This window comes from Megalobrama amblycephala, linkage group LG9 (assembly GCF_018812025.1).
Source record: "Megalobrama amblycephala isolate DHTTF-2021 linkage group LG9, ASM1881202v1, whole genome shotgun sequence".
Lineage (NCBI taxonomy): Eukaryota > Metazoa > Chordata > Actinopteri > Cypriniformes > Xenocyprididae > Megalobrama > Megalobrama amblycephala.
This window is the reverse complement of record NC_063052.1, coordinates 421,276-446,533: the sequence shown is the minus strand read 5'-3', so window position 1 is coordinate 446,533 and position 25,258 is coordinate 421,276. Positions and strand designations below refer to the sequence as shown.

The following is a 25,258-nucleotide window of genomic DNA, read 5'->3' as shown; positions in this document are numbered from 1 at the left end:
ACTCACAATCACTCACTCACAATCACTCACTCACAATCACTCACTCACAATCACTCACTCACAATCACTCACAATCACTCACTCACAATCATTCACTCACAATCATTCACTCACAATCACTCACAATCACTCACAATCACTCACTCACTGAATCATTCACTCACAATCATTCACTCACAATCATTCACTCACAATCATTCACTCACAATCACTCACTCACAATCACTCACTCACAATCACTCACTCACAATCACTCACTCACTGAATCACTCACTCACTGAATCACTCACTCCCTCGCTAACTCACACAATCACTCACTCACAATCATTCACTCAATCGCTCACAATCACTCACTCACACACACTCACTTTCAAAGTGCAGGAAAAATTATATTACACAAACAACAATCCAAGAGCATTTTTGATGAAATGTCCACTGAACGTCCAGATTCAGTGCTGTGTTTTCCATTTTCAAACATAATATTTTTGCATTCAAAAACTGAGCTCCAATAAGCATCTGTAAACAGCTAAATAACTCATCTAATAAATATGGTACAAGTTTCTGTAAGTCGTGGATGCTGCAGTGCAAACATTGTCCCTATAGTAGACAGGAGGAGAAAACATTACGAGTACAGATGACCAAAAATAATAATTTAAACTCAACAATAATAATTTGCTTCAGAAATATAGCCCATTTCCGCTGCCTGCTTTGGTAAATCTTAATTATGATATAAAATGTAATGATTATGACATAAAAGTCATTATTATGACATAAAAGTAAAAATTATGACATACTAAGTCAATTATGGGATTAAAAAGTTGTAATTATGAGATAAATCAAGTTCAAATTCAAAATTATGACTTTCTTTGTCATGATTTACTTTTCGTCTAGTCATAATTTTGTCTTTTTATGTCATAATTTTGACTTAGTATGTAAATTTTGACTCACAATTTCCACTTTTTAAGTCATAATTTTGATTTTTCATCTCAGAATGACTTAGTATGTCATAATTTTGACTTTTAACATCACAGTTATGATTTACAAGAGCATTTGTCTTCTTCTGTGGTGGAAATGGGCTTCCATACAGAAATGAGTATAAAGTGTGAAGAAAGAAAGCCAAAAGAAAAAAGTGGACCGTAATCAAATTCGGGAAACACAGAAAAAGGGATTTACATATTATTTAAGATTTCTTACACCAGCACTCAACTTATTTCCTGAAGATACAGCGAGATCTTCTCCCGCTCGGAGGAGCGAACGCTCACGGCCGACATGCTCTCGGTTTTGTCCACTTTTATAGGAGGATCAGTGGCTACGAAGCATGAGTTCTTTCGCTTGGATAAAGAAAAAGGCCCTTTTGAGAGTCAAACGGAGCTTCTCCAGGACAGTGCCGGAGAGTCTCGACCACCGCAGAGTCCTTCTAAAAGAGATGTCATTGATGAGCAGCGGAAGAAAAGCAGGTTATTCGAGAGGAATCATCTTGCTTGTGCCATCGCCCCCTCAGAAAAGAAGCAGTGTTCACCCAAAGAGAAGATTAAGGAACGAAAAGAGGAAGATTAGGAAGAGAACTGCCATTTGCAGTGAATTGGTTATCATCACCTCCTGTCTGCTGAATGGCCTACTGGGTAATTCTGAGAACAGACGTCCGTATGTCAGACCTGAACTCCGCGGCCGTGCATCTGGATAACCTGCGCTCTGAGAGTCTGTATGGCGGACAGGATCTGTTTCTGGTGCTCCAGAGAGGTGATGCCGAGACTCAACACATCCCTGCAGAAACAACAGAGCCCGTCACACACAAACCCAAGCAGACAAACGCAGGATTCAGGATTATTTCCACACGGCACTCACTGAACGGTCATGCGAGCCACTGACTCCAGGTAACAGTATCCAGCAGCGGTGAAGTTGTCTTTGTAGCGGCCCATGTCTACAGCCTCCAGCCACTCTCCGACCGAACTGAACGACGGGAAGGAGGGAAGCGTTCGCTCTGCTAGAGATACAGACGAGCCCAGCGTCCTTGAGAGAGAGAGAGAGAAACAGAAGCACTTACAGGAAATGTTTCAGTCACAGCCTTTATATTTATGACCATCAGCAGAATCGAAAAACATCCGTAAAACGACCTCTAGAAAAAGACACTGGTACATAATATTATATTTATACAACATATTAATATTTTATATATTATTGCTTTTATTATTGTCAGTGTTATTTTATTTCAATTTTATTTTAAGTTTTCATGTTAATTTTAGTTTTATTTTTAGTCACTTCCTTGCATGCTTTTGTCATTTTATTCCTTTTTTTTTTAAATATGCAATTAAATTGCAATTTAATTTATTTTTACTTCAGCTGATATGCTGTTTATTAATTTAAACAAATTAATATTTTATAAATTATTGTTATTATTATTGTCAGTGTCATTTCATTTCAATGTTAGTTTTATTAATTTTTCTTTTAAGTTTTCGTGTTAATTTTAGTTTAATTTTTAGTGACTTCGTTATGTGCTTTTGTCATTTTTTGTTGTTCATTTATTTTTTTACTTCAGTTTTAGTTTTTATTTATTTCCAGTTATTCATTTTATTGCTTAAATTTTCTGCTCAAAAATGTGACATTTTCATACTAATAATATTAATCATATTAAATTTATATGTTATTACTGTTATTGTATTAAATATTATTGATTTAGTTTTTAAATATTAAAATGTGAATATTTTAACATCTGTGGCCGGGTAGGTAAACAGCATATCACTTCAAACTTTATAAATAAAATACGTTTTGTTGATTATGGTTGCATGTTTTACCCGTACGGCAGCTCTGACATGAGGAATGGTGAGGGTGTGAAACAGGAAGTGGAGAGACAGGAAGCAGTACCTGCGGCCCAGGCTGGAGGAGCCGATGTTGTCGGGGCTCCTGATGCTCTTGCTGAGAGCGCTGTGGATGTGTGTGAAGCTCGGTCTCTCCGTCCGCTCCTTCTGCCAGCAGTCCAACATGAGCTGGTGCAGAGACGCGGGGCAGTTGACGGGCGCCGGCAGCCGGAAGCCGTCCTCGATCGCTTTAATCACCTGCAATGAACACAGACACACACACTTCAACACACAAACACTGAGCACTGGGAGTACCCAGAAATAGTGCAGAATTTTATTTCTTCGACGTTTTACGGCATAACATTTCTTTATTTTAAATTTTTTTTTTCTGTTTATTGCTCGTTTTAAAATAGATTTTCAATTCCAGATTTTCAGTGCGAATTTCCACTGTATACATGTTTTATTTGTACATAAACTTCTCATTCCTGCATTTTTTAATTAAATGTTCTGGTGAGTTTCCTGTGTACTCTCAAAGCAATCGCCACAATACTGACATTCTGAGAGAAATCAGCAAATTAAATGATTATTTTACTGCAGAATGTGTCCTTGCCTGGCGTCTATGAGCCTCTCTTTATTAGAAATCCTGAATACCATTTAATTCAATAAAAGTCACACACAGTGGCAACACAAACATTATAGAAACCAAATGAATAAAATGAAAGGTTCTTGCTTTGAATTAAAAATGGTTTCAAAAATTGAATTAAAAAGGTTCTTGCTTTTTTCATTTCATAAAATTGTAATTAAATGAAATGAAAAAAAAAAGAAAGAATAAAAATATGAAAAATAAATAAATAAATAAATAAATAAATAAATAAATAGGCATGGGCCAATATTTTATTAAATTATATTTTATATTTTATTTTAAGCTTTTATTTTCTGATCGTCTCTAAAATATAATAAAATATAATAAATAATAATAATAATAATAATAATAATAATAATAATAATAATAATAATAATAATAATAATAATAATAGGGACTAGATATGGACCAATACAAAATACTCGTATCCTTTACATTGCTGCAATATTTCAAAATGTGTCATTGACTGGAATTCCACTATAATCAAAAATACCATTTAGTTCCAATTTTAAATTCTTGCTACGGATTTAAAATAAAATAAAATAAAATAAAATAAAATAAAATAAAATAAAATAAAATAAAATAAAATAAAATAAAATAAAATAAAATAAAATAAAATAAAATAAAATAAGCAGTAGCTTTTGTTTTGATACTAAGGTTATTTATGCGTTTAATTTTTATGATGCTGTTTCTTCTTATTTTTAGAGACATTATTACTGGGGTCCAGACAGTGTGATGTCCTTCAGCCAGGGTTTATTTCAGAGACTAGGAGGATCTTTACTGCAGCCGTGAAAAGAAGGCCACACGCCGCGCCACTTCTGAGTCGGATTGGTCACGGAGCTGAAGTGGACTTGAAGTCAAAGTGCGCGCGCATGCACACACACACACACACACACACACACACACACACTTACACACTTTATCTGGGGTCTTTAAAGGCCCTTCACTTTAGCTACTTTTAAATTTTATACAAATGCATAACTTCACAGCGAAATCCCATCCAGCCACCAGAGAGAGAGAGAGAGGGAGAAAAAGAATATACATCACAAACAAACGTAAAAGGATTTTAGGGAGATCTAAAGGAGGAGGAGGAGGAGAAGCAGTCGCCCGAGAGAGAGAGAGGGTTTGGAAAAGCAACACCAGAGGAAAAATGCTGCAGAACTGCACAAGTGGTGATGCATCAGAAGAAACACAAAGGGACAGACGTACGTCTTGGTTGCCCATGTCCCAGTACGGTCTCTCTCCGAAGGACATGACTTCCCACATGACGATCCCGAAGCTCCACACATCCGAAGCGGAGCTGTAACGATGGTACTGAATGGCCTCAGGAGCCGTCCACAGCACCAAACTCTTCCCTGCGTGCTGAAAGAAAGAAAGAAAGAACTTAGTCTTTCAAGTTACGACTTCTAGGCTAATTAATTGGTCATTTAGGGTGTTTTCAGATCTGCTTTGTTCCACAAAAGGGATTAAAATCATTAGAATGTTGCAAATTCTTCTTGGTTCGGTTCACTTTCACGATGCAACATTTCTAAACGGACCAAATGTTGGAGATAAAGTGCTTCGTCTTTGCTCCAGGTTAACACATGAATCATTTTCAGAGGTATTATCAAAACAAACACTGCTGCTTTTCATGCAACATGCGTAATGACCCCATCATATAATGTGATACTGCCTGGTCTGTTGGGTTGGATTGCTTTCTCACCACAAGCCAACCTCGTTTAGGCAATATCGGACTGATTATTTTGGTGCGGATCCGAGCGTGATTGCCGTGTTCATTTATGCCTTAATGAACTGAACTAAGGGAGAAAACGCACCAGGTTCTGAAACAAATGCTCCAAATGCTCCAATGGGTGGTCTGCAGATATGCAGCAGCTCCATACGCAACAAACTGATGCACTGTGTGTTCTGACACCTTTCTATCACTTCCTACAAGCAATCAGTTGTTTTTGAAATGAAAAGAAACGTTGATCCAGAAACACATCCTACTGCAAACACAGGAAAGCGATATGCTGGTGTGAGTGAAAGTATTGTGCCGTACTGTATCCTGACTTCTGCATTCATTTGAACATAACAGAAGCACTGAGGCGTTCTTAAAATACATCACATACTCGCAAGAAACCACGTAAAAGTTTGATGAACCAGATAAGAGCTGTGCTTTGACTTTTAGAGAAATGTGCTGACTACTATTGGCTGGTGGAACTCATCGGGAGGCGTTTGAGAGTGCTGTGCTGCATTATGGTAAAACACTCACTAGTGTGCTGTAGACCGCCTCGATCTTGTCGTCCTGAAGCGGCCTGAAGCCTGACACTTTGCAAACCAGGCTGCTGTTCACCAGGACTTTGTGAGCGGCCAGTCGGCGATGGATAAAACCCATCTCTGTCAGATACTTCATCCCAGACGCCACTCCACTCAGCAGATCCACCAGCTGAAGAACCGTCAGCTGACCTTCATGTTTCTGAGCAGAGAAGAGTAGGAAGTAATGGACATTTGAGAGGAAATGAAAGGGAAAAAGAAAAGGAATGGTAAATTGGGAGAGGAAAGATAAGGAAAGAACATTGGAAAGGAAATGAACAGGAAAAGAAAGGAGAATGGGAAATGGAAACACTCAAACATTTATGAGATCTTGGAACAAATAACAATCATTTCACGTCTTTTGAAGAATTTCACTTCGCCTCATTTGGCTCTTGCTTCTCATTGTTTTCTTTTCAGCATCTGCACGTTTTATAATGTAACTTAAATATTTCATATGTACCATTTACTGTACTATCGCAGCATTTCGCATCTGATGGCTCAGAATATTAAAGTAGAACAAACGGACACAAAAACACATTCCCTTACCCGCAGGAAAGAGTCCAGGGCTCCGTTGGTCATGCTCTCCACCACGATCATCATAGTGTTGCCTGCAGCAAAAACACACACATATAAAGAAGATTGGATCATGTGTTTGTTTAATGCATCAGCGGGAAAAGAGGACATGGAGGAGTCGTCCAAGAGGCACAAAAAAAAAAACACATTTTCATAAAAGTGTTATGTAAGAGACAACATACAGTCAGCCAGACATTGTAGACAAAAGAATGATATATAGATAGATAGATAGATAGGTAGATAGATAGATAGATAGATAGATAGATAGATAGATAGATAGATAGATAGATAGATAGATAGATAGATAGATAGATAGATAGATAGATAGATAGATAGATAGATAGATAGATAGATAGATAGATCACAATCCCTTTACTATACAAGTAAAGTTTGATTACAAAAAAGCTTAAAGTTTGAATGTTTTCAGTTTGAAAAAGTTTGAAGTTTAAAGTAGTTTTAAAGTTTAAATGTTTTGAAGATAATAAACCCATCGCAAAAATAGATTAACGATGGTAGCATGATTTAACATGATTTAGCAGGATCCTAGCATGTTGTTAACATGAATTAGCATGATGATAATGTGTTTTAACACATTGCTAGCATTATTATTATTTTGGTAACATGATTTAACACGTTGCTAGCATATTTCAATGTTGCTGACATGAATTACCATGCTGCTAGCATGTTGTAACACATTGTTAACATGGATTAGCATGTTGCTAACATGATTTAGCATGAATTAGCATGCTAGCATGTTTTAACACATTGTTAGCATGAATTAACATGTTGTTAAAGTGATTTAACATGAATTAGCATGATGCTAACGTGTTTTAACACATTGCTAGCATTATTAACTTTTTTTGCTAACGTGATTTAATTCATGTTAGCAAAGTTAAAATATGGTAGCAAAGTTTTTTCTTTGCTACCATATTTTAACTTTGCTAACATGAATTACAATCCTGCTAGCATGTTTTAACACATTGTTAGCATTAATTGTTATGTTGCTAACATGACTTAACATGAATTAGCATTATGCTAGCATTTTTTAATACATTGCTAGCATGATTATCATTTTGCTAACATGATTTAACACATTGCTAACATATTTTAACGTTTGCTAACATGAATTACCATGCTGCTAGCATGTTTTAACACATTGTTAGCATGAATTAGCATGTTGCTAACATGATTTAGTATGAATTAGCATGATGCTAGCATGTTTTAACACATTGTTAACATTAATTAGCATGTTGTTAAAGTGATTTACCATGAATTAAAATGCTTCTAGCATGTTTTAACACATTGTTATCATGATTAACATGTTGCTAACGTGATTTAACACTTTGCTACCATATTTTAACTTTGCTAACATGAATTACAATGATGCTAGTATTTTTTAACACATTGTTAGCATTAATTAGTATGTTGCCAACATGATTTAACATGAATTAGCATGATGGTAGCATTTTTTAACACATTGTTAACATGATTATGTTGCTAACATGATTTAACACATTGCTAGCATTTTTTAACGTTGCTAACATGAATTACCATGCTGCTAGCATGTTTTAACACATTGTTAACATGAATTAGTATGTTGCTAACATGATTTAACATGAATTAGCATGATGCTACCATTTTTTAACACATTTCTAACATGATTATCATGTTGCTAACATGATTAAGCACATTGCTAGCATATTTTAATGTTGCTAACATGAATTACCATGCTGTTAGCATGTTTTAACACATTGTTAACATGAATTAACATGTTGCTAACATGATTTAGCATGAATTAGCATGATGGTAACGTGTTTTAACACATTGTTAGCATGAATTAGCATTTTGCTAACATGATTTAGCATTAATTAGCATGATATTAACGTGTTTTAACACCTTTGAACATATTGTTAACATGTTGTTTTGTTAACATTATTTAACATGTTGTTAGCATGAATTAACACCATGTCACTAGCATGAATTAGCATTTTTTAAACATGTTTTAACATGTTGCTAGCTTGAATTAGCATGTAACTAGCATTATTTAGCATGTTGCTTTAGCATGTTTCATCATAGAAAGAGGACATGGAGGAGTCGTCCAAGCAGCACAAAAACCATGTTTTCATAAAAGTCTAATGTAAGTCTGTTATGTAAGAGATAACATACAGTCAGTCAAACTATGAGATAGATAGATAGATAGATAGATAGATAGATAGATAGATAGATAGATAGATAGATAGATAGATAGATAGATAGATAGATAGATAGATAGATAGATAGATAGATAGATAGATAGATAGATAGATAGATAGATAGATAGATAGATAGATAGATAGATAGATAGATAGATAGATAGACAGACAGATAGATGAGTTCGACAGTGAGTGATGGATATCAGCCCAAAGAAAGCCGAGGGAAGTACGCTCCATTAGGGAGGTGGGCAGCAGTAAATCCCCAGGTGTTTGAGCAAAAGATAGAGCAAGGAAGAGAGGAAGAGAGAGAGAGAGAGACAGATCCCTCAATCACGCACACCGACACCAACAATCTGGAGAATTTAATGACCAGCCCAGCGAACAGGAGGCTGCGCTATCAGTCTGGTCAATCTACCGTCTCCAGCTCCATCACACCTCCTGCCTGACCAACCCCAGCCACGAGACCTCCTGCTGGGCTCTGAGCTCCGGGCCGTCCCTCCCGAGCCACGGAGGTCTGACAGCTGGATGAAGAGGAGGTGTGAAGCTTTCAGGAGGTAAACGGCAGAAAAAAATTGAGATTTGCAGGTGGAGGTGGAGAAGTCAAGGAGAAAGATTAGAGTCATTAAGAGGGCTTGCTGTGATTAGGCCACCAATTATTCCAACGTGAACATCTGCTGTTGTGCTCACTGCACACACACACACACACACACACACACACACACTTAGACAGGCTCATTTAATCCCAAAATTTCAATTCATTCTTCTCTCCAAAATGCCACTGAATAAACAGCCTCTTACTCTCTATTTAAAACAACAATTAAAACAAGAATCAATTCAGTTTGTTGACAAATTACAATATAAATTTAAATAAGGAATCATTTTAATCTCTTACTCAGAATTAAACGCTCCAGACATACTCAAAGCTCATCAGAGCATTTATGAAATCTATGTGTCAAAACTGGCGGGTAATTATGCAAAACACTACCGTTCAAAAGTTTGGGCAAGACTTTTTTATGAACGAAATTAATATTTTCATTCATCAAGGACACAATGAATGAATCAAAAGTGACAGAAAAGACATTTATAATGTTACAAAAGATTCTATTTCAAATAAATGCTGTTCTTTTGAACTTCCTATTCATCAAAAAACCTGAAAAAAAGGTTTCCACAAAAATATGAAGCTGTTTTCAACATTGATAATAATCATAAATGTTTTTTAAGCAGCAAATCATCATATCAGAATGATTTCTGAAGGATCATGTGACACTGAAGACTGGAGTAATGATGCTGAAAATTCAGCTTTGATCACAGGAATAGACAGAAAACTATGGAAGCTCGTTTCCGCTACTGAATAAAAAATAAAAAAGGTAATTGCGACTTTTTATCTCACTTCTTTTCTCAGAATTGTGAGATATAAAGTCAAAATTGCGGGTCATAAACTCACAACTGCATGATATAAACTTGCAATTGTGAGAAAAAAGAAGAATCCTGAGTTAAAAAGTCACAGTTACCTTTTTTATTTTTTACTCAGTGGCGAAAACAAGCTTTCATAGAAAAACAGCTATTTTACATTGTAATATTTTACAATATTACTGTTTTTACAGTATAGAAACCAATGCTTTTTGGTGCAAGACAGACTTCAGAGATAAAAAAATAAAATGCTAAAATTACAGAATGTCTTTAAAATTGCTGACAAAAGAATGGTCTTTTGTCAAATATGCACTAATATGAAGACTCTTCTGCTGTTTCTTTAGCGTTTATGCTGTTCAGAGTAATATTAATACATGTTTTGCTTATATTTGTAACCGTTTAATACAGTATTGTGTTTCCACTCGATTCTGGGTCCTGAAGCGAAGCTCGTTGAGAGCCACACAATCTCTTCTATCATCTTCTGCATGTAGAATCAATGTTCATAATTCCTTCAGCACAAACACACAAAGTCCCAGACTAATATCAGTTCTTTAATTCCACAAATCTGCTCGAGGTCTTCCCTCTCTCCACAACACCTTCATCATCCCTCATCCCTCTCGGCAAGAACACGCCAAATCCATCTAGCGTTTATATCTCCTGGAGCATCGCATCGATCAATCTAAAGACGGATCTGTTCCCTGTGCCGAGTTTCCCTCCCGTTTCATTCATGCTGGATTCTCCTCGCCCTGTCCTTCCTGGAGGTGATAACATCTACAGCTCCTCATTGTCTTTGATCTTTTACCTCTGACGCTCATCCATCCTACAAGTATCGACCCTTTCCTCCCATTCTGTTCCGGCACTTTTCAGGACCGGCCCATTTATTCAGGATTCCACTTCCCAATAAACCGTCCAATCAATGGCTTATCGTTCTCTTTTCCATTACTGCGGTGGGACAAGCGGCTCATCCCTCCTTTATTCTTTTTCAATGGAAGGACACACCATCCATTCCGCCCCCTGAATCTCTTTCAGGTGAGGGCCATCAAATCCCTAACTCTCCTGGTTCTTTGTCTTTCCCTATCCCGCGAGGACTCGTCCCGCTTTCATTTTCTACTGAGGGACGTTCCATACATTTCTCTTTTCAACCTCTTTGTCTTTACTGACCTCTGGTGATGACTCCCTCCAGACGCACAATGTTGGCGTGATCGAACTGTCCCAGAATTCCCGCCTCGCTGAGGAAGGAGCGCCTCTGTTTCTCCGAGCAGCCCGAGCGAAGGGTCTTTATGGCCACGGGAAGCTCGCGTTTGCTGGGCAGCTTCAGGCAGCCGCGGCACACCTCGCCGAAGTCTCCTGCGGGACACAAGCGTGCACTCGACGTCTCAGAATAATCTTTGGTGACACTTTACAATAAGGTTCATTAGTTAATGTGTTAACTAACATGAACTAACCATGAGCAATACATTTATTACTGTATTTACTAATCTTCATTAACGTTAGTGAATGAAAATACAGTTGTTCATTGCTTGTTCATGTTAGTTCACAGTGCATTAACTAATGTTAATAAGATTTTAATAATGCATTAGTAAATGTTGAAATTAACATTAACAAAGATTAATGATTAATGAATGCTGTATAAGTGCAGTTCATTATTAGTTCATGTTAAAGGTGCCATCGAACGTTTTTTTTTTACAAGATGTAATATAAGTCTAAGGTGTCCCCTGAATGTGTCTGTGAAGTTTCAGCTCAAAATACCCCATAGATTTTTTTTAATTAATTTTTTTAACTGCCTATTTTGGGGCATCATTAACTATGCACCGATTTAGGCTGCGGCCCCTTTAATTGCTCACACTCTCCGCCCCCTCCCGAGCTCACGACTCTATCATTGCATAAACAAAGTTCACACAGCTAATATAACCCTCAAAATTCAAGTGTTCATCATGCATACTGCATGCATGTATCGGATCATGTGAGTACAGTGTTTATTTGGATGTTTACATTTGATTCTGAATGAGTTTGATAGCGCTCCGTGGCTAAAGCTAACATTACACACTGTTGGAGAGATTTATAAAGAATGAAGTTGTGTTTATGAATTATACAGACTGCAAGTGTTTAATAATGAAAATAGCGACGGCTCTTGTCTCCGTGAATACAGTAAGAAACGATGGTCACTTTAACCACATTTAACAGTACATTAGCAACATGCTAACGAAACATTTAGAAAGACAATTCACAAATATCACTAAAAATATCATGTAATCATGGATCATGTCAGTTATTATCGCTCCATCTGCCATTTTTCGCTGTTGTTCTTGCTTGCTTACCTAGTCTGATGATTCAGCTGTGCACAGATCCAGACGTTAATACTGGCTGCCCTTGTCTAATGCCTTGAACATGGGCGGGCATATGCAAATATTGGGGGCGTACATATTAATGATCCCGACTGTTACGTAACAGTCAGTGTTATGTTGAGATTCACCTGTTCTTCGGAGGTCTTTTAAACAAATGAGATTTATATAAGAAGGAGGAAACAATGGAGTTTGAGACTCACTGTATGTCATTTCAATTTTTAATTCTAGGGCACCTCTAACTAATGTAGTTAACTAATGTTAACTAATGAATCTTATTGTAAAGTGTTACCCATTTTTTTTTGTTTTTTCAGTGTATAATTACTATAATAGACTATGGAAGCTTGTTTCCACCACTGAATAAAGCAATTTAAAAGATATTTACGGCTTTTTATCTCGCAATTTTGACTTCTTTTCTCAGAATTGTAAGATATAAACTCAAAATTGTGTGCTATAAAGTCAGAATCGACTGATTACTGATGCAGAACCGCCTTCTGTATTCTTCAAGCTTACGCTGTACGTCCGACGCCTATTCAACTTACGGAACTGACACGACGCCAGTTCAGTTTTTTCCGTAATTTAAATACGGAAGGCGGTCTGGCGGAAGCTAGATATTTTACTCCATAACTTGTTAAATATGGATATTTTTTTTACACAAATGCATTGCTTCACTTCAGAAGGCCTTTAATAACCCTCCAGAGCCGCGTGGAGTATGTTTATGATGGATGGAAACACTTTCTTCAGCTCAGACTCATTTGGTAACGCATTATAAAGCTCGGATGCATCAGGATATTTATTAATATTTCTCAGATTGTCTTTGTCAGAAACAAAGTCATTTACACCTAGAATGGCTTGAGGGTGAGTAAAGCTTGGGCTAGTTTTCATTTGAAAGTGAACTAATCCTTTAATAAATACAAACGTGTTCTTGCAGGAATCTTGCAGAACATAAATAAAGTCTCGAGAGAATCTATCTTGTTTTGAGGATGGATTGACGGGTAAAGTGTGCTTCAGTACCTGTATGGACGATTCTCTCGATCTTGATGCTGGAGATGTCCAGCTCTTTGGCAAAGGCATGAACCGCCTGGAGCAGATCCTCACACGTCTCTGGGTCAATGTAAGTCCTTCTGGTTGGGATTTTAACTGAAATTTAAAAAAAGTTCTAATTAGAGCTGCTTGTTAAATCGAGGATCACTATTATTATTGATGAAATGGATGAAAAACTCCTACAGAAGTAGACTGGGCTGTACTTACACTCGAAAAAATGCTGGGTTAAAAACAACCAAGTTGGGTTGAAAATGGACAAACCCAGTGATTGGGTTGTTTTAACCCAGCGGTTGGGTTAAATGTTTGACCAACATGCTGAGTAGTTATTTAACCCAACTATTGTGTGTGTCTGGCTTAAAATGAACCCAAAGTATGTTGGAAATTAAAAATCAGACACATAATTACTAGAGGAAACAAATAATCAAAAGGTGAACATTTATTAATAAGCAATTTAATACATTATTATTTTCTTATTATTAATTAAACTTATTAATACATGTTCATTTCCAACACACGTTGGGTTCATTTTAAGCAAGAAATAGTCATTTTTAAACAATAGTTGAGTTAAATAAAACTACCCAGCAGGTTGGGCAAACATTTAACCCAATCACTGGGTTTGTTCATTTTCACCCCAGCATGTTTTAGAGTGTAATCTCAGAACATCATATGCTCCGTTCACGCCGTCATTCTGCAAGTGATGAAATCTGATCGGACTTCCTCATAGGACAACTGAGAGAAGCTGTCAGTGTGATGGAAAAAACAGATTTCCTCTCTGGTTACGTCCATCACAACATCTCAAAACATGCATGAGAGAACATGAGCAGAAAGAGGCATTTTAGGCATTCATGCATATAAATGCACTGATGCGTTAACTCGTTCACTACATGGTGAACATCACAGAGGAGGTTTGTTTGACTTGGACCAGCAACTAACCAACATTCACAACCAAATAGCAACAACCTGGCAACCGTCTAGAACAGCATCATGACAGTGAGTTTGTGTGGACAATCACCACTTACATTTTCTACAGAAAATATTCTAGTTATACACTATTATAGTGTATTTAGTACAGTATACTTAGTATATAGTGCCTAGTTCTCCTCTTCTCCAGCTTGCTTCCTAATCTAGTCGTCAAATAAACCTGGCATTGTATATTATGAATATTGTTGGCTGCGCGATGAATATAAGTCACTTTGGATAAATGCATAAATGCAAATATAGTACTGTATAATTACTAGATAGATAGATTTATTTATTTGCTAATTTATTTAAAAACTTAACAGTATTCCACTGTATCCTTTCACGACGTGATGCTTCATCCACTCATAAGAGCGGTGCGGCGGTCAGACTCTGAAATGTGCTTACAAATCAACATCGACCCGGAGCGGAGCAGGATCTCATAACAGCTTATTGATCCCGACCTCACATACATACACACATACTTAAGAACACAATTACAAAGCAAATTAAAGGTGCTCCATCCCATCACGAGAGCGCGGGTCCGGATCGAACGCAGGAATGAGGTTTTTCTAGCACAAGTATTCACACCTGCGGCTGTTATTACAGTGATTTAGGGGTCCAGTTCAGCGCACTTACTTCTGTACTCTCTGTTTGGGTTTGTTTTTGTCAAAATAACTGCTTCAGCCACAGAAGCTTTCACACACACACCGAAGTAACACTTTCATATAGATATTTTTAATATTATCTCATAATTTGGCAGCAGGTTTATTAGGCTGCTGTCACTTTAAGACCTGACGCACGGATCCAATATGCTGTTACACATGCGTTTACGTTCACTTAAGACATAACTGACTGTGTTTATGTGAATACTCTCCAAGACTGGCATTTTGACATTATTTTGTGTGTATTTGACTGTTTAAGTGCAATAAATGTGCGCTTTGGGTGTGAGCATTTAAGTTTTTCATCAAAAATATCAGATACATTTACTGGAGAAGCAAAATGAAGCGAGTTTGTGCTTAAAACAAGAGCAAATATCTGTCAGTGGAGTCAGAGAAATCAACCTGTTTTTACTTTGAATTAAGATTATTTTTCTCCAGTAAATCTTCATTTAAGAATGTTTAGATATTTGTACTGAAAACAAGACAAAAATACTGAGGAAGAACACACACACACGTACGTTTATTATTTTTACCTTTGAGGATAATCCCCAAAGGAATGCTTGGTCAGATTTGAAGAGTTGTGTCCCAAACGTAACGACACACTAACAAGCTCAAACCATGTATATATGCATGTGAGTTTGCATAATCTACAGCATTAAATCCACAGTCGGCGGTTCCACACTCACAAACAAAGTGGGTCTCGGTGTTTCATAATGACAGCTAAAGCTCTGATCCTATTGTTTCTGGGTCATCCAAAAATACGCATATAAAACAAACAGAACGCATGCAGGACGAGAAGAGCGTGTGCTTACAGAGGATAGATGAAGAACGAATCAGTAAAACACACCAGAGAGACGGGTCACCAGAACCAAACCAGAGCGAGAGAATATTTCCGACGGGATTTCATTTGAGGAAAATGATTCAGTACGAGACTGTGTGCTCAAAATCTGAATTCACACTCTTTATATTTGTACTCCTCCCCTTATTTACAATGAATGGGTTTGAAATGTCGTTTTGTTGCTGGATGGATCTGAGGATCCTTGAATTCTTCACTGAACTGTGAACATTTGGCCTCAACGTGACCAAATTTGGCTTCAGTAAACTAAATTAATGTTTATCACATATAAACAAATGTGTGTCTGTCCCGTGCATCCTTATGGAGATCTTCCTGCTGTTTCCATCCTGGCTTAATGGACATTTGCATGTTAAATACTATAGATTGCAGTATATATCTGAATGAAAACATGGAGATATCAGTTATTGTTATTAAGCCTGCATTCATGTATAGATATACTGTAAGACTGACCTGGAACAAGTAAAGTGTGTTCATTGTTTCAGATTTAATGCCTCAGATGCTCCACACACACACACACACACACACACACACACACACACACACACACACACACACACACACACAGGAATATTAATTCACATGGATAGAGTTTAGAAAGCTTTGAAGGAAACAGCAAAGAAAGAGAGAAACTGTTTCACCAACACTGGACAGCTGTTATTATTTCATTCATTAATTCGATTTTTGGGCTGTTTGCCACTTTAATCAAATGAAGACAGTCAAGAGGAGACGAGAAACTACTGGAAAACAAGAGGAAATGAGATCAGAACATGACGAAAGCCAGATTCGAATCTGTCTATATATATATGAACGCTGATATAACATCTGTGCGAATCATGCATTATCACAGCAGGGCTTCAATATACAGATGTTTAGAGAACAAAAGCCCAGAATCCATCCACAGCACTTCCACTTCGGAGAAAAGAGCTGACCAGAAGAAAAAATATTGCAAAAGTAACTTAAAGTCACCATGAAATCAAAATGGACAATTCTTGTTTGTGTTTTTTTATGATAAATGATTTATTGGTGCACATCATTACTATTGTGTTAAATTCATGTTCTTGGTAATCTTGAATCAAAATATATCTTCTCCTCCCTCTTTCAGCATCTCTTCACTGATGACGAGGGCGGGGCAACCTGTCACTCACATGAGATCCACCAATAGCAAACCACAACCATCCAATCAATATCAAGCCCCGCCCTACATTTGCTCTTGTTTGAGAAGCGTTTCACTCAGACATACGGTATAACAGAGAAGAAAAGACCAGCGCAACTTCCATTTCATGCCGACTTTAACATAAGTATTGAAATGCATTACTTTTGCAAAAGTGAATGCAGCAGTAATATGACATCTAGAGACTAGAACCGCTCCTCCTCTTCATCACAGAGGGCGTCCGAACATGCTAATGGACTCCAGCATTAGGCTGGCTGATGTAAAGGCACGTACACGGACTTAGACGTTAATGCAGTGCCACTTTAATCTCTCTCTATCACTGATCACTCTGTTTTTTCCTCTTCTCTCAGTCTGTGATGAGCTGCATTCATTAACACCTTCAAAAATAAAGCAAGAGTCCAGCTGATTAACGCAGACGTCTGATACTCACACTGGAAGTACAGCTCCTCGTCTCCCTCCTGACTGGCTTTACTGTAACCGCACTGTCTGTGAGGAGAGAAAACAGAGACGAGAAACAAATAGACATTAAAAACATGCAGAAAACCACAAAATACTATTTCAGATACTGTAAGGCTGTAAGGAAATGACAAAACTCGTGTCTGAACTGCCATCTATGATAACAATTATTTCCCTTGAGATGAAAAATTGCATATTATTTTTCATCAAAATCATTATTATTCATCAGAATTCGTTCACGCAATAACGAACAATCTCTCATTATATATGAATAATTTAGTTAAAAACACCATAAAAGTGTCCTGTTTAACTCTATTCGGCTATATTTCTGTCTTTTGAAGACTAATGATAGGTTTGTGTGAGAAACAGACTAAATTAAAACCTTAATTTGCAGATAATCGTCCATTCCAGTGAGCAGATCAGTTCATTTCAGAAAAACAAATCATTGGTTTTACAAATCAACCAGATGATTCACTGCTGCGTCTCTCATGAATATATTTTCATTGAATAATAGCTTAAAATTTTGGTCTGTTCCTCACACGAAGCTCTTATATTGCATCGGGAGACAAAACAAGAGTCTTATGGATCATTTTTATGTCATTTTGAGACTGAGAAGAGTGGCACAAAAGCCACAATAAAGTGACAAACAAAATGAGAAAACTTTAATTTAAAACTAAATCTGTTTGAGATTCCTCTGAGGAGAAACACAGCGTCACCGTTCAGTTAAAATCCTTCTTTCAGAAGCACATTTGAGGTTATATCACAGGTTTGTAGTTCACGGTGTAAACGCAGAGATTTCCTGGTGAAACCGATCTGACGGTCGTAGCGTGAGCGCGAGGAGAATCAGGCCGCCGCAGGATCTGATGGCATTTGGACGATTTTACATTGTGGATTAGTGTGACATGGAGACACTGGAGAAAGACATGCACCGCGGGAGGGATTAGAGACGCGCACACACACACACACACACACACACACACACACACACACACACACACAGCAGGGGTGGAAAAGCACTCAAAAGGAGACACTGACAAGGTTTTTGGAGACTTCAGGTTATTTGCAAGAGTATGAGCCGTTGTTTGAGAAGAAAGAGACGCATACCGAACAGACCTTCAACTGTGTGTGTGTGTGTGTGTGTGTGTGTGTGTGTGTGTGTGTGTGTGTGTGTGTGTGTGTGTGTGTGTGTGTGTGTGTGTAGCGCAGGCATCTGATTAGAGCATTCACCATTTACTCTAAAAGGTGTCTGATAGAGAACGAAACATGCAGGTTGAAGAGACGACACACAGACTGCTGGGATTTGAGTTCTCTGACCATGTTTACACCGACATCTGCTGGACAGCACTTAAAGGGATAGTTCACCCAAAAATGAAAATTATCCCATGATTTACTCATCCTGGAGCCATCTAAGGTGTATGAGACTATCTTCTTTCAGACAAACACAATCAGAGATATATTTAAAAATATATTGGCTCTTCCAAGTTTTATAATGGGAGTGAATGGGGGCCGAGATTTTGAAGCCCAGAAAAGTGCATCCATCCATCATAAATATAATCCATACGTCTCCAGGAGGTTAATAAAGACCTTCTGAAGTGAAGCGATGGGTTTTTGTAAGAAAAATATCCATAGTTAAGACTTTATAAACTATAATAACTGGTTTCGGCAGACGGCTGTACGCATTGATCTGACCCGAAGCTAGTTATTTTAATAAATAAAGTTTTAAATATGGATATTTTTCTTACAGAAACCCATCATTTCACTTCAGAAGGCCTTTATTAACCCCCTGGAGCCGTATGGATTATATTTATGATGGATGGATGCACTTTTTTGGGCTTCAAAATCTCGGCCCCCATTCACTCCCATTATAAAGCTTGCAAGAGACAGGATATTTTTAAATATATCTCCGATTGTGTTTATCTGAAAGAATATCATCATATACACCTAGGATGGCTTGAGGAAGAGTAAATCATGGGATAATTTTCATTTTTGGGTGAACTATCCCTTTAACACAGGTGTAAATGGGCTCCTAAATGTTTTTGTGATACTCATAAATTAGAGCATGATGCTGCGACACCAACGTCGCGGGCGTGATTGGATAAAAACATGTCATCAAATACTGTGTGATCAAATGTCAAAAGCCTCATATAAAGTCCTGGACATCACAGAACATCCCTGTTTTACCTGAAATCAGTATACAGTGAGACAGATCATGTTGTAATCGACTAAACAAATGCTCATAACTCCACATTTATATTAAAGCTTAAAGAGTTTTCGTCGACACGGACTCCACTCAATCCAATCAGAAATGCTCATGCAATCTGTGACGAGAGGAGGATGATGATGTCAGGAGACAGACGGGACAAGCGAGAGGAGGGAGGAGGAACGCAGGCATGCCTGTACCTGGGAGACAGCTGCGTGGAGGGAGGAAGAGGAGGAGGAGGAAGAGTAGAGAAGGAGGTAGAGAGCAGCACCACGCGAGTAGGAGCTACATTGGAGGGTCTGGAGAAGCCACTAAAGGAAGAGAGGGAGGAAGGCCTCACTATTGTGTCATCACAGGAAGTGACAACAGCACTTCCTGTCACATCTAACCTACTTAAAAGATTCTGTCATCATTTATTCACCCTCACATCATTCAAAACTGACATGAGGTCGAGTAAACAATGACAAAATGTCAGTTTCAAGTGAATTGTTTTAAGAGAAAAATACAAGGAGTAAAATAGAAAATTTCGTTTATAATAAAGAGTCTGAGAGATTATGATGGTCTGCATCCAGAGACGAGGAGAGGGAGAGGAAGAGGAGTGAAGGTGAAGGTGTGTGTGTGCATGAAAACACCCGGCAATGTAATCAGATCCGAGACGCAGGAAAATCTTTATATACAAATAAAGCTAAAATTACAGGAATAGTTGCAACTGATTGAACTGCCAAGACATTTTACACTAAACTGGATTGAAAATATAGGCAATAAATAACCACGTATATTCCTGTGAAAATGAAACCTGGATAACATGAAAACAGCATCATTACATATTATATATATATAAATAAATAATACTTGCTTGCCAAATAAGTATTAAATAAGTTTATTATTGTACTTAAGTATTAAATATTAAATATTATTAAGTTTAAGTATTAAATAATTATTAAATAAGTATTATTAATAAATAGCACCCAGATTTCAAGAAGAATACTAAAAGATAACTAAACACAACATTACTGTGGCTTTATCAGTCAATCTACTGTGTCATTTCCACGCAGACTGACATCTTTGGCCGTTTCATGGAGTTTCGCTTTCTTTCAACGTCTCGTACGGTTTCTGATAACGTGCAACTACAGACGTGTGCCACAATTCACTGACGCGTCCGACATTTTCTGTTTGTGCAATACAATTTCACAGCTGATGTATGCCTGCGTCTCTAATAAGCCTTTCACACACACACCGTTCATCAATATAAAGTGCTTTATTAGAGAGCAGCCGATAAATCTGTGTGTGTTAGACGACACGTGTTGATGTGTGAGCTGAAGATGAAGTTTGTGTGTGTGTGTGTGTGAGATTGACAGAGGCTCCGTTGTGTGCGGTTGAGAATGAACGAGAAGCATTTCACAGCGGCTCAATATAATCCATTCTCATCAGACTGATTAATGCAGACTACAGGAGCGTGTGCTTTCTGTCCGCCGCAGCTGCTGGAGTCACACACACCTGCGCTCTGAGCCAAACACACACACGTCAGCATTCACACACCATCACGTGTGCTTACGTCCCTTTGAGTTCTGTTCATTGCTTTCAGCTGCCTCTATGACATTTTAACGTTTAAACTGCAAAATGTAGTAAAAAAAATCAGTGCAGAAAATGACCCCCAAAAATATTTTTAAAGAAAAAAATTTATAGCTTTGCAAGAATTAAGTAAATTGTTTGAGAATAATCTCACATGCTATAATGCCTTTACGAAAAATGAAGTCAAAGATTAGAAAACAAAGTCGTAAAATAGCAAGATTGAAGTAAAAATATTTGAAAATAGTCAAAATTATTGTGCTATTTTGAAAAGCCAGTCATATTACTATATTAGTATTTATTATATATTATTATATTTTGAAAATGAAGTCATCATGAGATAAAATCAATTGTGACAATGAAGTCATTCAGAGAATAAAATAGTAATTTTATGAGAAAAAAGTCAAAACAATGACAGTCATATTATGAGATTGAAGTAGTAATATTTGAAGATAGTCAAAATTACAATTATGAGATGAAAGTTCTAGTATTTTGAAAATCCAGCTATGACAAAAAAAAGTTTAAAAGTTTTTTTGAAATTAAAACAGTAATATTTTGACTGTCAAAAGCACAAATTCATTATAACATGAAAATAGTAATATTTAAAAAAAATTAAATTAAAATTATTGAGGTGAAAGTAGCAATATTTTGAAAAGTCTATTAACATAATATTAAAGTAGTAATCATTTGTAAATAGTCAAAAGTTGTTATGAGATGAAAATAGTAATATTTTAAAAAGCCAATTATGACAATCATATTATAACATTAAAGTAGTATTTTATATATATATATATATATATATATATATATATATATATATATATATATATATATATATATATATATATATATATATATATATATATATATATATATATATATATATATAGTATTATATACTGTACACACACACACATAATAAAGTCATTATGAGATCAAATCAATTGCAACATTGAAGTCATTAAGAGAATAAAATGGTAATTTTAGGAGAAAAAAAGTCAAAACGAAGAAAATAACAGTATTAGAAGATTCAAGTAATATTTAAATATAGTCAAAATTACAATAAAGTCATTATGAGATGAAAGTATTAGTATTTTGAAAATCCAACTATGACAAAAAAAAGTTTTTTTAAATTAAAACAGTAATATTTTGACTGTCAAAATCACAAATTCATTATAACATGAAAATAGTAATATTTAAAAAAAATTTTATTAAAATTATTATGAGGTGAAAGTAGCAATATTTTGAAAAGTCTATTATGATTATAGAACTGTAACATAATATTAAAGTAGTAATAATTGGTAAATAGTCAAAAGTCCTTATGAGATGAAAGCAGTAATATTTTAAAAAGCCAATTATGACGGTCATATTATAACATTAAAGTAGTATTATACTGTATATACAGATATATATACATACATATACATATATATATATATATATATATATATATATATATATATATATATATATATAGAAAGTCAAAATAAAGTCATCAAATCAAATCAATTGCAACATTGAAGTCATTAAGAGAATAAAATGGTAATTTTAGGAGAAAAAAGTCAAAGCGACGAAAATAACAGTAACAGAAGATTCAAGTAATATTTGAATATAGTCAAAATTATAATAAAGTCATTATGAGATGAAAGTGTTGGTATTTTGAAAATCCAGCTATGACAAAAAAAAAAGTTAAATTAGTTAAAAACATGAAAATGTTTTTTTTTTTTTTTTTTTTTTTAAAGAGTCAAAATTACAATAAAATCATTATGAGGTGAAAGTAGCAATATTTTTAAAAGTCTATTATGATTATAGAATTGTAACAAGATTAAAGTAGTGATAATTTGTAAATAGTCAAAAGTCCTTATGAGATGAAAATAGTAATATTTTGAAAAGCCAATTATGACAGTCATATTACAATATTAAACTAGTGTTTATTATATATATTTTATTATATATTTATTTATGTTGAAAAAGTCAAAATAACAATAAAATCATCATGAGATTAAATCTTTTGCGATAATGAAGTCATTAAGAGAATAAAACAGTAATTGTGTGAGGAAAAAAGCTGATTACAATATTACAATAAAGTAGTAAAATTGTAGTAAAAAAAAAATCAAAAAATAAAAGTAACAGCATTACAAGACTGAACTCATTAATTATGTCAATCTTCTAAAACAGGAGAACCAAAATCCTGTCACACGTCGCTTGACAAACTTATATTTTAAGATGGCATGAAGGGTAACTGAATCAGGACAGTTCACACGTCTCTCGCGCGGAGGAAGAACTTGACGACCTTGTGAAAACATACGCGAGTGAGAGAGACGTTCTTCATTCATTCATTCATTCATTCATGTGCGTGTGGGACGGGTTTGTGGCATACTGTATGTCACGAGATCTGTAGAAATGACACCAGAGGAGCAGAAGGCATAAGTCTCCACCAGACGCAGCCTGTACAAACACACGTGACGCACGGACATGTCTCACAATCACGGAGAAATTGGATTGAGCGATTGCGCTGCCCGTCAAACGAGCTAACGACAGCTTCTCCGAGAGAGGGACGAGGATCCTGTGGGATGACGGATGAGTGTACGTGAGAGATGGACTCTCCATATCTGTTTTGATTCATTCTGATGGATGATTTCGCAGACCACGGAAGGAAAAAAAGGCTTTGTGACTGTCCGGACGCCATTAGGGAGAAACTGAATGTGTGAATGTTTCCTGCTTCAGTTAAAGGGACGGTTCATCCAAAAACTAAACATGCAAAGGATGATTTCAGCAGATAATGACTGACAACCTGATCACAATCAACACATACATGTACATATGCAAAAAATAATGTTTTCCCTTTGAAGGAAGATTATTTCTCTGACTCCACTGACAGATATTTGTTCTTGTTTTAACCACAAACTCACTTACTCTTGACTTACTGTTGTTAATCTCTGTAATGTTGTGAAATTGTTTGGGTGGAGGGAAAGGCCCGTTCACACTCAGGACAATAACTATAATGATAACGTTAACGATTTAGTTCTAATACGATATCGTTGGAATCACTTTCAGAGTGATTTTTTTCCAGCTGATGAATAATAAAACATTGACAGCCAATCAAAATCCTGCTTTAAAGAGCTCGAGCATTTAAAGAGACAGACGACAAAATTTATAATCCACACTTATAATAAACAGAACGATATTATTCGCTGGTGTGGACACTGATATAGTTTTAGTTATCGTTATAGTTTTTGTTGTAGTTACAGTTATCGTTATATATTTATCGTTACAGTCTTTGTTGTAGTTACAGTTAACGTTATATATTCATCGTTATAGTTTTTTGTTGCAGTTACAGTTACCGTTATATATTTATCGTTATAGTTTTTTGTTGTAGTTACAGTTATCGCTATATATTTATCGTTATATATTTATCGTTATAGTCTTTGTTGTAGTTACAGTTATCGCTATATATTTATCGCTATATATTTATCGTTATAGTCTTTGTTGTAGTTACAGTTACATATTTATCGTTATAGTTTTTTGTTGTAGTTAGTTACCGTTATATATTTATCGTTATAGTTTTTTGTTGTAGTTACAGTTACCGTTATATATTTATCGTTACAGTCTTTGTTGTAGTTACAGTTAACGTTATATATTCATCGTTATAGTTTTTTGTTGCAGTTACAGTTACCGTTATATATTTATCGTTATAGTTTTTTGTTGTAGTTACAGTTACCGTTACATATTTATCGTTATAGTCTTTGTTGTAGTTATATATATTTATCGTTATATATTTATCGTTATAGTCTTTGTTGTAGTTACAGTTATCGCTATATATTTATCGTTATAGTCTTTGTTGTAGTTACAGTTATCGCTATATATTTATCGTTATAGTCTTTGTTGTAGTTACAGTTATCGCTATATATTTATCGTTATATATTTATCGTTATAGTCTTTGTTGTAGTTACAGTTATCGCTATATATTTATCGTTATATATTTATCGTTATAGTCTTTGTTGTAGTTACAGTTATCGCTATATATTTATCGTTATAGTCTTTGTTGTAGTTACAGTTACCGTTATATATTTATCGTTATAGTTTTTTGTTGTAG

General features: G+C 35.8%; 1 protein-coding gene across 5 annotated transcripts in view; it reads right to left on the bottom strand.

The window, feature by feature from the left end:
• Window positions 1–277: 277 nt before the first annotated feature.
• The window catches only part of LOC125274658 (ephrin type-A receptor 10-like), a 129,510-nt gene continuing 104,529 nt past the window's right edge, over window positions 278–25,258 (bottom strand). For 2 of the 5 annotated variants that reach the window (XM_048201039.1, XM_048201040.1), the window contains exons 9-17: window positions 17,368–17,423; window positions 13,262–13,387; window positions 11,067–11,252; window positions 6,277–6,338; window positions 5,690–5,893; window positions 4,648–4,800; window positions 2,863–3,053; window positions 1,846–2,010; window positions 278–1,764 (exon numbers count right to left, since the gene is read on the bottom strand). In XM_048201039.1, the coding sequence (XP_048056996.1) occupies window positions 1,650–1,764; window positions 1,846–2,010; window positions 2,863–3,053; window positions 4,648–4,800; window positions 5,690–5,893; window positions 6,277–6,338; window positions 11,067–11,252; window positions 13,262–13,387; window positions 17,368–17,423 (1,258 nt within the window). In that variant the 3' untranslated portion in view covers window positions 278–1,649. Of the gene's footprint in view, window positions 1,765–1,845; window positions 2,011–2,862; window positions 3,054–4,647; window positions 4,801–5,689; window positions 5,894–6,276; window positions 6,339–11,066; window positions 11,253–13,261; window positions 13,388–17,367; window positions 17,424–19,793; window positions 19,905–25,258 lie in introns of all 5 variants that reach the window. The other 3 variants (XR_007186309.1, XR_007186310.1, XM_048201042.1) reach the window with 3 other exon arrangements.